Source organism: Procambarus clarkii, chromosome 47, assembly GCF_040958095.1.
Source record: "Procambarus clarkii isolate CNS0578487 chromosome 47, FALCON_Pclarkii_2.0, whole genome shotgun sequence".
Classification (NCBI taxonomy): Eukaryota; Metazoa; Arthropoda; class Malacostraca; order Decapoda; family Cambaridae; genus Procambarus; species Procambarus clarkii.
Genome location: NC_091196.1, coordinates 19476301 through 19489728, shown reverse-complemented (window position 1 = coordinate 19489728; position 13428 = coordinate 19476301). Strand labels below are relative to the sequence as shown.

Below are 13428 nucleotides of genomic sequence, written 5' to 3'. Positions count from 1 at the left end.
TTCTGGGCAATGTAGCCGACTGTTGCTAAGAGGTGTGCCAGTCTTTCCCAGGATGTCTCTATAGGCTTTGAGGCCATGTGTTTCAATGACCATGTCTGGGCTGTTTCTGAGCTGTGTGTTAATTTACATATTGGGTGCCAGGGGCTTCCTGGGTTTGGTGCCTGCCTATTGATTCCAATGTGGCCTTTCCTGCATTAGCTGGGATGCGTGCCTTGCTGCAGGGGATTTTCGCCCTGTCCCCAAGATTTTCTTTGCACAATGCCTTTGTGATTCTCAGACCAGGCTTTGGTTTACCTTAGCTTTCTGGGTATTGGTGGCCATTTAATTGGCCTGGCCGTCAAGGTGCTTTGCCTATTGATCCAGTGGCCCAACATTCTTCTGGGGTCTCAGGCTCAGTGACTGGTTTCTGTACCTATAATGGTATTCTGTAACTTGGGTTTTCGGTCCCTATACTCATGTCTCCTACTTGTTGGTTCCTAACATTCCTCTGGATCTTTTGGATTTTGCCAACTGTTGATCTGTCCTAACTCCTTGTGCTGTGTTTCCTGGCTTATTGACTTTGACTTTGCCTAGGTTTCTCTTGGCCTCACTATGCTTGTGCTTGTACTTTGGCATTTGATGCACTCTGGACGGGCCTCTGCATTGAGCCCTGTTCTTTTGCTGTATCCTTGTATGGCTAGGCTCTGGCTGCAGTTTTTGTTTACTGCTTTGTTTATGTTTGTCAACATAATATTCTTCTACCAAGGCACCATGAGAGTTGATTTGGGAAACAACTGAGTCAGGCCTTCCCATATATCAAACACTGAATATAATGAAGCACATGTTTTCTGGGAGGCCTGCAGTGGTTCCCATTTCCACCGTTCCCTTCTCTCCTATGAGGTGTTAGAGAGAGTTGTTTGTACTGCTCATGAGGGATGGGGGGGGGGGGATGTGACTGGGACCTAACATGACCTAGGTTCCCACCTGGTCATGGTCAGGTGCATCACATTAGGGTATTCACCTGGCAATGATCATTTACCTTGATACTTTACTTAGGGTATCTAAGTTTCTTCAACCTGTGGCTTTTGTTGTGCTTATGCTTTCTCGTGGGTTTTGAGTTGATATCTGATCTCAAAGCTCATCCTTTGCCTTATTTAGAGAGCTAGAGTCTGGTCCTGACTCCCAGTAGTTGAGGATGGGTCTCAGGTCTAAGACTTTGCTTGACCAGTGCTTAGCCCAGTAAGCTACAGTGTGTCCCACCTGAAAAATGGCGTTTCTCTACTTGGTCCTTGGTTTATGGGCTAATGCATTTTATGAGGCAGCCCTTGATGCATTTTAAGCAAATAAATTTTGTAAAATACAAAATATTGAATACTGTATACTGTAAAATTAAAAGTTTGTCACAGCATACTGTACTGTAATATAACAACTAATAAACTACTTTAGCATAAAAATGACTGATGCCATTTTATTTTAGGGAAAAAAAAGTAGAGTGAGACTGAGACATTCAGACATTGTAGATATCATTCAAAAACACCTGCATGTCTAGTTATGAGAAGGAGGGGAAGGATAATGCAGACTTCAAGCACAACAGATGTGTTTTAAGTTCATGTTTATTACATCATCAGACCCAAGTCAAGTACAAAGAGAAAATGGGGAGAGCGAGTTGCAACGTTTGAGTAGAAATGGTATTTATACATGTTGCATTCATGTTTTATTAGTTGACCCAAGGCCCAACTCAAGAGGAGTCAGACCACCATGAAGACTATACCAACAACCACAGAGAAATTAACTCTTAACAGCTCTCAGATTTTATTCAGTGCCAGGGAAGAGAATCCCGAAACAAAAGCCGAAGTGAGTAGCTATACAGTAGTCAGACTTCCTGACTGAGCACCATGCCTTAGAGTAAATATTAAAGCAACTGTATCCCCTCTGCAAAGACAGGCTAATCCTCAAGAAATACCCAGTCTATTTAATTTATTTCTACAGAACCAGATATGGAGTGGGTAGACACCAGGCAACAATTGAGGATTGCTTGCTCCTCTGGCTCTATTGAGGTAGCTACTATTGTTGGTATGGTGGGAAATCAGCTAACTGATAGCACAGGTATAATTGCCTGTCCTGGTGGTTCCAATTTTCTGTTGAGCAGGTGGCAACTTGTCAAGTGTTTTGTTGTATCTTGAGTAGTTGCCTTGGTGGTGGAATTACTTATTTATCTTTTTGTTGTCTCTCCTCAACTATATGGCAAACACCTTTGCATATAGTCATACTATCACTAGTGAGCAAGATATGCTGAATTGTCCAATATCAAGACCACCAAAAGTAAGATTGACAAATTTTATTAGAGAATTGAGCAAGAGACGAGATAAATTTCAATATACTGCCAACAGGTTTGCCTGCTTTAGCACTGAAGAGCAGCAATATAACTCACCACCACCTATAAGAATTGACCAGCAAACCAGCAGAGCTGCCTCCACTTAAGGTCTAGACCTTCTGAGTAGGTACGGGAAATTGGGGCTTCAAGGATGGGAAAGGGGGCGACTGCCAATTAGAAAGGTATGTGTCATAAATTTCACACCTTATTGCTGAGCATGGCCTCACTTGGTTGCTTCTCCTAGCCAACTCGCTACAAAGAAACAAACACTATGGAAACACAAATTTTGAAATTTACCAGAAGCAAAGTGCCCCAAGAACTCCACAGACAAGGTGTCTGGTGGGGCAAGGGGGAAATGTAAACTGGCTTCTAAAGAAGGAAATCTTGACCCATAGTCAGAGCTAAGGCAAATGTGTTGTGATTGACACACACATACAATCGTGAAGGAGAACGGAAACGATAATCACAATAGGCCCCATTGGAATTAACGTCTCGGGAATAGCCAACAATTATTATTTGAAAATGTGTTGCAGAGGATGGGTGCTGCTAGATATTCTGTATATTCTGTGCTGTGATGTGATGTGTGAGCGAGAGGGCAGGATGACTGGAACCTAAGAGTGATCTGGGCTGCTACTTGGTGGTAGTCAGGTGCATCATGATTAGTGTCTTTACACAGAAATGCCTAAGTACTTCAGAGTACCTAATTTTCTTCAAACAAGTACTTTAGTGTTGCACCCATGCTCTCTGGTGGGATTTTTTTTGTTATTGATCCCTTATCTCCCAAGCTTCCCCTCACCTTGTAGAAAAAGCCAGATTCCTTGTCCTAGCTTTCAGTATCCAAGGGCAGGTCTCATAGTCCTGGTGCATTTTCCTAAGATATGGCTCTACCAGTACTTAGCTCTGGGAGCACTCCAAGAAACTGACATAATTATTCCACCATGAATAATGGATTATTCTTCCTGAGAGAATACAACTCAAATTGTTAATTGTTATTAATTCCTGTACTGTATAGTGTTTATTTAATGTGACCTATTTTGCCACATTAAGATGTATGACACCTTAGAGTGAGGTGGATGCCTTCCTGCTCATCCACTAGGCCAGGAGTCAGATTCACGAAGCAGTTACGCAAGCACTTACGAGCCTGTACATCTTTTCTCAATCTTTGGCGGCTTTGTTTAGAATTATTAAACAGTTAAGGAGCTTCGAAGCACCAGCAGATTGCTTATAACAATAACAACAGTTGATTGGGAAGTTTTCATGCTTGTAAACTGTTAAACAAATGTAAACAAAGCCGTCAAAGATTGAGGAAAGATGTACACGTTCGTAAGTGCTTGCGTAACTGCTTCGTGAATCTGACCCCAGGTGTTTTTCTCCAGGGTTATACAATAATAAACTCATTTGTAACATTGGTAAATTTTTTTTAATAAAAATGTCACTTATTATGTCTAGATAAGATGTTTTGAATTAGTATGAATCATGGTAAAGGACGTAAGATAAAATTCTTACCTTGATTTGTAGCCTACCATGACATGGAAGTTTGGCATCAAGACGAGCACAGTTTCTGACATTTGAATGCAAAAGTACAAGCTATTGCAATTTGCTGATATTGTACTGTAATACTGCCTTGGTGCTAGTATTTTAAATAGAAAGACCATTAAAGAAGCTAAGCACGAGAAATTATATGCAATTTGTTTATGGGAGATAAGTATTGAAACATTGAGAGGGTGGGGGTGGAGCAGACGAAAGTCTGGTTCCTGCTGAGACGTTTTGTGCAAGTTGGAGTGTTCTGACTTAAGTTAGCCTAGAGTGCCTTAGAAGATTAAAGGATAGGCAATTTAAAAGAAAATTAAGAACTGTTCTCGATAGGAAAACTTTACATTATTTACAGATATATAATGATTGGAGACATTATTTAACATAATGTTTGTCCAGTAAGAATTTGGCTAGTAGGCTAGAAAAAATGGGCCTTAATTTGTGCTAATGTTTATGTCAGTCATCACTTCATGTGCAATTGCATGTACCCAGTATATAAGACTATGAAGTCTAGATCATTAAGAAATTACAAAAAGTCCTTCTTGTAGTCTATCATTCAAATAGTCCTTAGGTAACAAGAATGATATTTTTCTGAACTGGTTAGCAATCATTTTTGACCAGATGTTCAAGAATATCATAAACAAAAATGGGAACAACTTCAAGTGGTTGAAGCATCATTGCTTTTTGGATAATAATGCTGGCCAGTACCTAGTAAGAACTTTTTGAGGTTGCTCTGTAGGGACTCGTGGACAGGACCTTGCATGAACCCCTGGCCAGTGCCTAGCAGGGACTCACAGGTAGGACCTAGCACAGACTTGGAGTCAGTGTCTAGCAGGAATTCAGATTTTCACCTCGTGATGCCAAACTCACTCCTTCCATGTCTAGAAGGTTTACTTCAGTTTGATTAACCTGCTAATAAGCATCCTTTTTTTGTGTAATTTTTGATGTACAGCGTATTTTTCTGTAAATGCAGTAGTGAATTGACATGCAGTAGTTGACACACATTACTCCATACTCACTTTCATAGGGAGGGGAGGAATACTCGATAACAAAAAAAGGTGAGTGATATAGTAAAAGAAGGTTATAGATATTAAATAATAAAAGATTAAAAATATCATTTATCCTTTCATTATCATTCATAGTATAAATTATAGTATCACAAATAACCAGATCAGATGAGTTGTAAATGGTGTGTAGCTGTGGGCCTCTCCACACAACAGCCTTTCAAATAAAGGTTTTACAATGTGGCCAGTTTTAAGGAATATAATATCAAGTGAACAGCACTCATGAATTGTCATTTACATTTCATACAAATTAATTTACTATATTTGCAAACTACTGCTACCCAGCTGTATTCCATGTGTTGCCTATATTCCTCACTTCCTCACACTCCCACCTTCTTCCATGGATTTATCTTGTCCTACCCTCGATTCACTTTAATACACTGTCTTCACCAGTCTACCATCATCCAGCCATTCAATGCTTTGAATGAAACTGAAATTTGGTGTGAACTTACACTGGGAAGGCTGCACCCAGCAACTTCTTTCATCTTGATCCAATACTGCCACTGACAACTTTAATTTTCTCGAGATACTTATAGGAACAGTAACAATCTAGTACTGATTATTTTTATTGTATATTATTTTAGTTATCTGAAGTGACAGCATTCTGTGTAAACCATTTCAAAAAGCCACTTTTCATCACTTACTAAAATTGCTAAACAAATACATATACCATGATTGAATAATAATATAGGCCATTGCTATTGATAACTTTCAAAAACAAACTATTGTATTCCAAACAAACTCTTTGTGATCTTTGAAAAAATTTCAAGCATGAAATACAAGCAGTAACTTTGCTCTACAATACCCAAGATGGAATATGCATTGAGAGTGACCGTTTCAGTTGTTGCCACACAAAAATACTGTACAATTAGGTAGTATTTAGTATAAACACAATTACATAAAATCTTCTAATATACTTGTGAAAAACTTGCACATCAAATCATTATGTATGTATGAATATATACATATTCACACACACACACATACATATACATAAACAAATCCAGGATTACTTATATTTAGCCTATTTTACGCTAGTTTTCCAAAAAAGAAACATAGTCTGCGAGTCTACGCAGCTGCTCTTCTGATGGTGTTGGGGTATGCGGTTGAGGAGCTTGTGGAACAGGGAGGATCATTCGTGTTGGCTCATCATATCCCCAACCATGTCCTTTTGCTGCTATCACTGCTTCATCTACAGTCATACCAACTAACTGAGCAAAGTCTTCAGCACTAATGGATGTATAAGCGCGTGCAACAAGATCCACAGCTCTCTGACGTACATGATCTGAAACAATACAAATGGATTTACAGTACATGTAATGTATTACATTCATTACTGCTATATCTGTATGATTCTAATAACACATTTCTACACACACATATAGCATACTGTAGATATATCCCAGTCTAATTTAATTGGGTGTTTTTGAAAGTAAAGCTATAATAGTAAGTGGACTAGTTTATACTGACTGTGGTTTAATTGATCTCTTAACCAGCAAGTTGAAGACAAAGTTGTGAAGAAACATGTTTAAAAAAAGTTATATTTAATATATAACAACAAATAACTGATAAAGGGTGGCATTGCTCATATTTTGGAAAACAATTCATTGCATTAGTCAGAAAAACATAATCGATTGATATTTAGCATCTGCAAACTAAATTCAAAAAATTATTTTTAAAATTAAAGTTTAAACTTTTAACTCTTTACTTAAAATTTATTAGTAAAATGCATTTCAAGAAACAAAAGTTAATCCTTCCTCGACAGATTAAGTTGGGGAGAAATATATAAAATATTCTCATAAAATATTAAAGCTTTACTCTATCTTGCACAATGTCAAAGTATTGAAAGCAAATTAAAATAATAATAAATAATGGATAGTGTATACAAACAATTAAATAATTTACTTGCAGTATGCAAAATTTTTTTAATTTAATTAATCTATGCTCTGAAAAGCCCAGTTAATGAAAATTAAGTGAACCTCATTTGAGGATAAAAAAAGAGAGAGAGAACTATTAGGACTGCATTCATTTCTTAAAAATATAACCAGTCAAAGGATATACCATGCACAGCCTTCATGATGTCCTTAACAGTTATTGACCACTCTTGCTTGAGGGCGGCATACACAGCTGGAAGATCCCGCTGCCATAGGTGCTGACCAACCTCCCATATAAGGGCAAGTTCTGGTGTAGCATTCTTGGTGCTTGAAGGTATACGCTTCCAGAGAAATTTGGCTCCAGTACTGAAAAAATATCAAGTTAAAAAGTGTCACGTAAGTAATTGAATTGTAAAAAAAATTCAAAGTTATAACCTACGATAAAAACAATAGATGGATTAAAATAACTATTCAAGTGAGGATAGAAATAAATCAAATATATATATATATATATATATATATATATATATATATATATATATATATATATATATATATATATATATATATATATATATATATATATATATATATATATATATATATATATATATATATATATATATATATATATATATATATATATATATATATATATATATATATATATATATATATATATATATATATATATATATATATATATATATATATATATATATATATATATATATATATATATATATATATATATATATATATTATATGCACTGCTGAAATAAGATACTGTAAACTTTACAAAAAAGAATAGTTGCTTGCATCAGACTTCCATTAATAACTTATATAATTATAAGTTATATAATTAATAACTTATATAATTTAATAATTCTTCAAAAAATCCAAGTCAACTGAAAATTAAAGATACTTTACATAGATGTCTTTCTTTGAAGTGGTGGTACCCTCTTACTATCTTATGAATATTTCAATGTATATAACTGTGAGCTTACAGATCATTTTGTAGCAAGTAGATAGTAAGAAGCTGCTCATACACATGTGCTGGAGGAACCCCATTAGGAGCCTATAGGAGAAAAAATATTAGGTTTAGCTAAAACAAGATTTTACATAAAGAGAAATGTAAATTGAAATTTTGTAAATATAAAGACCTTAAATGTATATTTATAAATTTTAGCATGCCCTTGAGTTATTGTGCTGTGAGGCTAAAGATTATTTTTTAAACCTCGCTTACCATGCAAGTGCAGAGAATAATTGTTCCAGTTTAGCAACATAATGTAGTTTCATTTGGGCCTACGAAACTATACCTAAGTTTACTAAACCGTAAATGTTGCAAACCTTCTTACATGTTCATTAATGTAAAATTGTATCACTAGTGTGTTCCAGAGAAATGAGCCACCAAACATCCAGGAATGTGATATGCATTCTAATAGCATGGAAATGGCAGGAGGGATATATAAAGACCATAATAATTAATATACTGTACTGGTAAGGTTTCCTTATAAATGGTAATATGTCTCACCCCATCCAGAGACTATCAATAAGCCGGTCGGCCGAGTGGACAGCACACTGGACTTGTGATCCTGGGTTCGATCCCAGGCACCGGCGAGAAACAATGGGCAGAGTTTCTTTCACCCTATGCCCCTGTTACCTAGCAGTAAAATAGGTACCTGGGTGTTAGTCAGCTGTCACGGGCTGCTTCCTGGGGGTGGAAGCCTGGTCGAGGACCGGGCCGCGGGGACACTAAAGCCCCGAAATCATCTCAAGATAACCTCAAGATAAGGTGTCCAGAGACTTACACACAACAAAACAATGGATGTTGCCTTTTCTTCATATGTCATTTTATTAAACAAAATATCTCACTTTTTATTATAAAGTAAATAAACAGTAGCCATTTTTTAGTCTATTGATATCAAAAACCTTAAGCATCCAAAGACCAGTATCTTTGCCTTATCAAAAACTATATTCTTTGTCCAAAAAATTGTGGCTCTCGATATTTTATTTGATTACCCAGAATTTCAGTTACCTGGACATCTAGAGATACCAAATGGTCCAGACAATTAAGATGATAATGTGTTGCAATTATATGGTTGGGTTCCAGAAATCTACAGAAGTCCACTATTCTCCACTCTTTATTCAACAAAATACGCTTTTAACTTTGTGTAGGCTAGTCAGATTGGTTCAACAATGAAACCACATTAAATGCTTGGAGCATGTTTTGCCCGCTGGTCCCCTGGCCAGTCAGAATGACTGCTAGTAGTGGCATCTTCGCCATTAAGCTACAAAGGATTCCATTAAGTCTGCCAGGCCTCCAGTTCCCCGACAACGGCATACCAGTTTAGGCCCCCAAGTAAAGGGAGGTCCGAGGCTGTCCTCCCCGGGCCACTGCTTCACCCGTCTCCTGCATCACTGCTAAAGCGTCCGGCCATACCTCTTGCAGTAGTACCACCAATAAAGCTTAGCCAAGATATTTTGTTAATAAACAAAACTAAATTATTTACATCTAACTCCTGTTTTTCGAGTTCCTCGCCAATTTTATCGTAGTTGAGGTCAGCCATTGTTTACAGTGAGGCAGAGGCGGCTTTCACGTGGACCCGGATCCGGACTCTTCGGTACTGATGCATTTATTCAGTTATTTACGAGAAAGCATAATAAATTATATTTAACAATTTTAGTCTAAAATTTATGTTTGTGTTTATAATATACATATAAATATATTCTGAGCGAGATGTGTGACGTCACGCTGACCAATTATTTAATCTTCATTTCCAAACGAGGCTGTATATTATTTTGCGGGAATTTGTGACGTAATTTGTGACAATGTAAACACTGATATATTATATATGTATATAACAAGTAATTATCACTTGTTAACTAACGCATATTTACGTTATAAGTGATTTTCTATTTTTCATTATATTTTACTGACACTTTTACTCTGACGTCATCAGTGCTTAATTCACGTGAAAGTTTATATATTTATGCTCGATTCTTTTCCAATAAATTTTAGGAATTAATTTAAAACTGTTTTAAGATAAATTCTATATAATATTTAAATTTGACTGTGAATAACTGGTACTAGAAAGTTACATGACATTGAAATGTTATTTTGTTCAACAACTACACTCTACAAAGTGACTGTTGTGGCTGTTCTTTTTCTTCTTTAATGTCTGTCTTACAAAGGCAAACGCTTCCTCATAAGCACATTCTCCTCATAAATTTACCCGGACATTTAAAATCCATCCTTCATTCAGTCACATTTTTAAATACAAGAACTTAATTAACATTATACACACCGGCATTGCGACATTATTACCTGAACTATCAACTTACCTGTAAATAAACGTCGGAAAGGTCGTCTATAAGGGATCCAACTATACATTCCCAGCCTCCGGCACGCTGGCCAGGCTCCGGGATGATAGAGGATCAGAAGCTCTAGAGTCTACGTCTTGTGGCACTTATTGTTTACTCACCTGTTTACAAAAAAGCTCTTGATGTAGTGTTCACAGGTTACCTGTTTGCTAATGTTTCCGTCCATGTAAGCCTTCCACAAGCCGCCGCTTGACCTAAACTTACAACGAATAAAATAGTAAATAAGGTAAGTTAAATTCACGTGTAAAGTTTTAAAATGGGGCCTTTTTTCAATTATTCTGCCAGTTTGAAGTTTCCTCCATTCCAGTATTTTTTATATTTTCCAGTATGTGAGGCCGGTGTGGAGCCGGGCCGTTGATGGTAAAGGTTCTCAACATAACTGGTTGATGTGGTTCGTGTAACTTAATGTACATTTGTGCTGGTCTTTGTAATACTGGAGCACTTGGGCGTTGTGGTCGAGTGCCTTGACCGCGGCCGACAAGGTCTTCGTTAACTACCTTATTCAGTAGGAAATTTTGAACGAGGAAGTGCTATTGTTTGTACAGTAATTGTCAAGAGAAACGCACATGGATCAGGAATTTAGCATTTTCATAAGTTGTCAGCAATACTGCATGATCATAATAAGAAAAGCACACTTGTCCTTTGGGGAAGCTCCCTCTGTATTACAGCAAAAATTGTACACAAACATTTTGACAATTAATTTATTTCTTTATTATGCACCCCATACCCATCCCGTGGGCGGTGGTGTAAAGGATTACAGAGGCACATAATCGGTTCAGGAACTGAACCCTCTTTTTGACAGCCTATTTTCTAATTGTAAAATTGGATACATCTTTAATTTAGACTGAGTTAGCTAAGGTTAAACAATGTTGGGTAGGTTTTAAGACGTGTTAAACCATTTCGGGTATGGAGGGACTTTGTAACCATCATTTTTTCACACATAGTAATTTAATCTCAAAATTCTCATCTCAAAAGCCACTGCCATAGTGATAAACAGAGTTGAGTCACAGCCAAAAGGTCTTAACAAGGTTTCCTTAGGCCACCAACTGACCTTTCTCCTCATAACTACCTTACCATTCCATGCCATAATAGTCACCTGACTACTGGGTACCTATTGACTGCTAGGTGAACAGATACATCAGGTGTAAGGCAATATGTCAAAATATCTCGTCTTGGGTGAGAATCAAATCCCAAACCCCTCAGTTGTGAGGTTAGTATACTGACCACTACACTACACCACTATCTAGTTGCTCCTTATGACAATACTTTCAGAAAAATAGGACTAAATAATCTACAACCACATTAGCACTATACTTACACTGATGGCTCTGTCAATAGGTCACACTGCAGCAGCTTGTAAGTTTTACAGAAAAACAGATATGCACAAATTACTTGTGTAAGACTGAACAATTGGATTAGGGACCACACATACAGCATTAGCTGCACAACAACTAGCCACTAATACACTAAAAATATAGTTGTAGTAATCTTCTGTTATTCAGAGTTAGCTTTTTAAGTAGTGTAATTGAATACCCAACATGCAAAATAGATTCTAGGGATGTTGTAATGTCAATTGTATTAATAATACAATTGCAATTGATGTTGTACTGTAACTGATGCACAGAGCAAGAGATTCATAATGTCCAACATGATGATACAGACAATGCAGCTAAAGGTGCATGTAACAAACCTGAAATTGAATTATCTTTGTATCACAATCTGTATTATCAAAACCATACTACTTCAAGTAGCTAGGACTGACAAAAGAGTAATCACTGACACTCAAAGGGCATTTTTTACACTAGTCATTTCATCCATAAAATCTCATCTTAAAACCTTATGTTTTGTATTATACTGTACAGGTACTGTATACCCATTTTGAACATCCTCAATACAGTGTATTTCACTCACTATAGATAGGAATATTACAAACCACAAAATCAAATTTGCAGATGACACTAAGATTTATGGTAAAATATTAAGTGACAGTGATATTGAGGTCTTACAGAGAGATCTACATAAACTCCACAAATGGTTAAAGACTGGCAAATGCTTTTAATGTCAAAAAAGGCAAGACCTTGCATTTGGGGCATAACAATGCATTACACAACTACCGAATGAACAACATTAGCTTGCAGCAGATTGATGAAGAAAAGGACCTTGGAATCAGAATCCACCAATCACTGAAAGTTGCACAAGTGGGAGCTACAGTGAAAAAAATATACTAGTTATAGTCAAACAAAATTTTGACTTCAAGAAAAAAAAGATAGTTGTACAACTGTGTAAATCTCTGGTGCCTTGCATACCACTTGAAGGTTCACTTGGATTATATTGTCCAAGCATGGAGACCTCATCCTCAGAAAGACAAAGTATCTACTTTGGAGAAAGTTCAATGCTAGTGACTAAAATAATGTCTGAACTAAGTTGACTCTGATACCAGGAATGGTTGAGGACCACAAAGATAACAATGCTGCAAACCAGACATGACAGGGCTGTTATCATTGAAACTTTTAAAACAGAGTACTGAACAATTTGGAGGATATTGCTCAAGACAACTGCTTCAAAAGGTCAGATGTTACATAAACAAGGAGCAACAGCTTCGAGCTCAACAAGCCACAGTGCCAGATGGAAAACAGGAGATACTTTTCCACCCGTAGATACAGGAGATGCTATATCTGGTGCCCGGTCAATCTAAGGCTTGACCGGGCGGGCACCAATCCTTAACTGTTGCCTCTGTCCACACAGCAGCGAATGGGTAACTGGTTGTTAAACGATTTGATGGGTCGTATTCTGTGGATAATTAGGATTAAGGACCTGCCCGAAATGCTATGCTTGCTAGTGGCTTTACAAGAATGTAAGAACTCTTGTATATATAAATAAATAAAAATACTATTACCATAACCATAAATGCCTAAAACCTTCTAAATTTCAAAATCCAGCTCCACAAAATTATCAGGATAGGAATATACCTGCAAAAAAAAATAAAAAACAATGAGAGACCTTCAACAAGCCGCCGGCTTCTTGCCCTCGTTAACGCCACTAGAGAGATAGCGGTCCTCAGGTAAATTCAGCTAAATATTGGTTTTAAGTATTGGTAGTTAAATATATATTAATGATAAGCATAAGTTCATGCATCAGATCATAAGGAGGAGGAGTCACTGCAGTGGGCCTGTTGACTAATTCTGAGTAATGTCCATCTTGTTCCAAATTCCCCTTTTTT

General features: G+C 36.8%; 1 protein-coding gene across 1 annotated transcript; it reads right to left on the bottom strand.

Annotated features, from left to right (window-relative positions):
* Positions 1-4998: 4998 nt before the first annotated feature.
* On the bottom strand, positions 4999-9453 carry CSN8 (COP9 signalosome subunit 8). The gene is made up of 4 exons (XM_045749784.2): positions 9338-9453; positions 7832-7902; positions 7012-7190; positions 4999-6235 (listed from the first exon to the last, which is right to left on the bottom strand). The coding sequence occupies exons 1-4, from the start codon at positions 9392-9394 to the stop codon at positions 5985-5987; spliced, it is 558 nt and encodes a 185-aa protein (XP_045605740.1). The 5' UTR covers positions 9395-9453; the 3' UTR covers positions 4999-5984.
* Positions 9454-13428: the final 3975 nt, after the last annotated feature.

Coding starts and splice junctions, on each gene's coding strand:
- CSN8 (XM_045749784.2), bottom strand. CDS start 9,394: ATGGCTGACCTCAACTACGATAAAATTGGCGAGGAACTCGAAAAACAG. Junction 7,903..9,337: donor TCGAAAAACAGGAGTTAGAT/GTAAATAATTTA, acceptor TTTCTCCTATAG/GCTCCTAATGGGGTTCCTCC. Junction 6,236..7,011: donor CATCATGAAGGCTGTGCATG/GTATATCCTTTG, acceptor GTATTGTTTCAG/ATCATGTACGTCAGAGAGCT.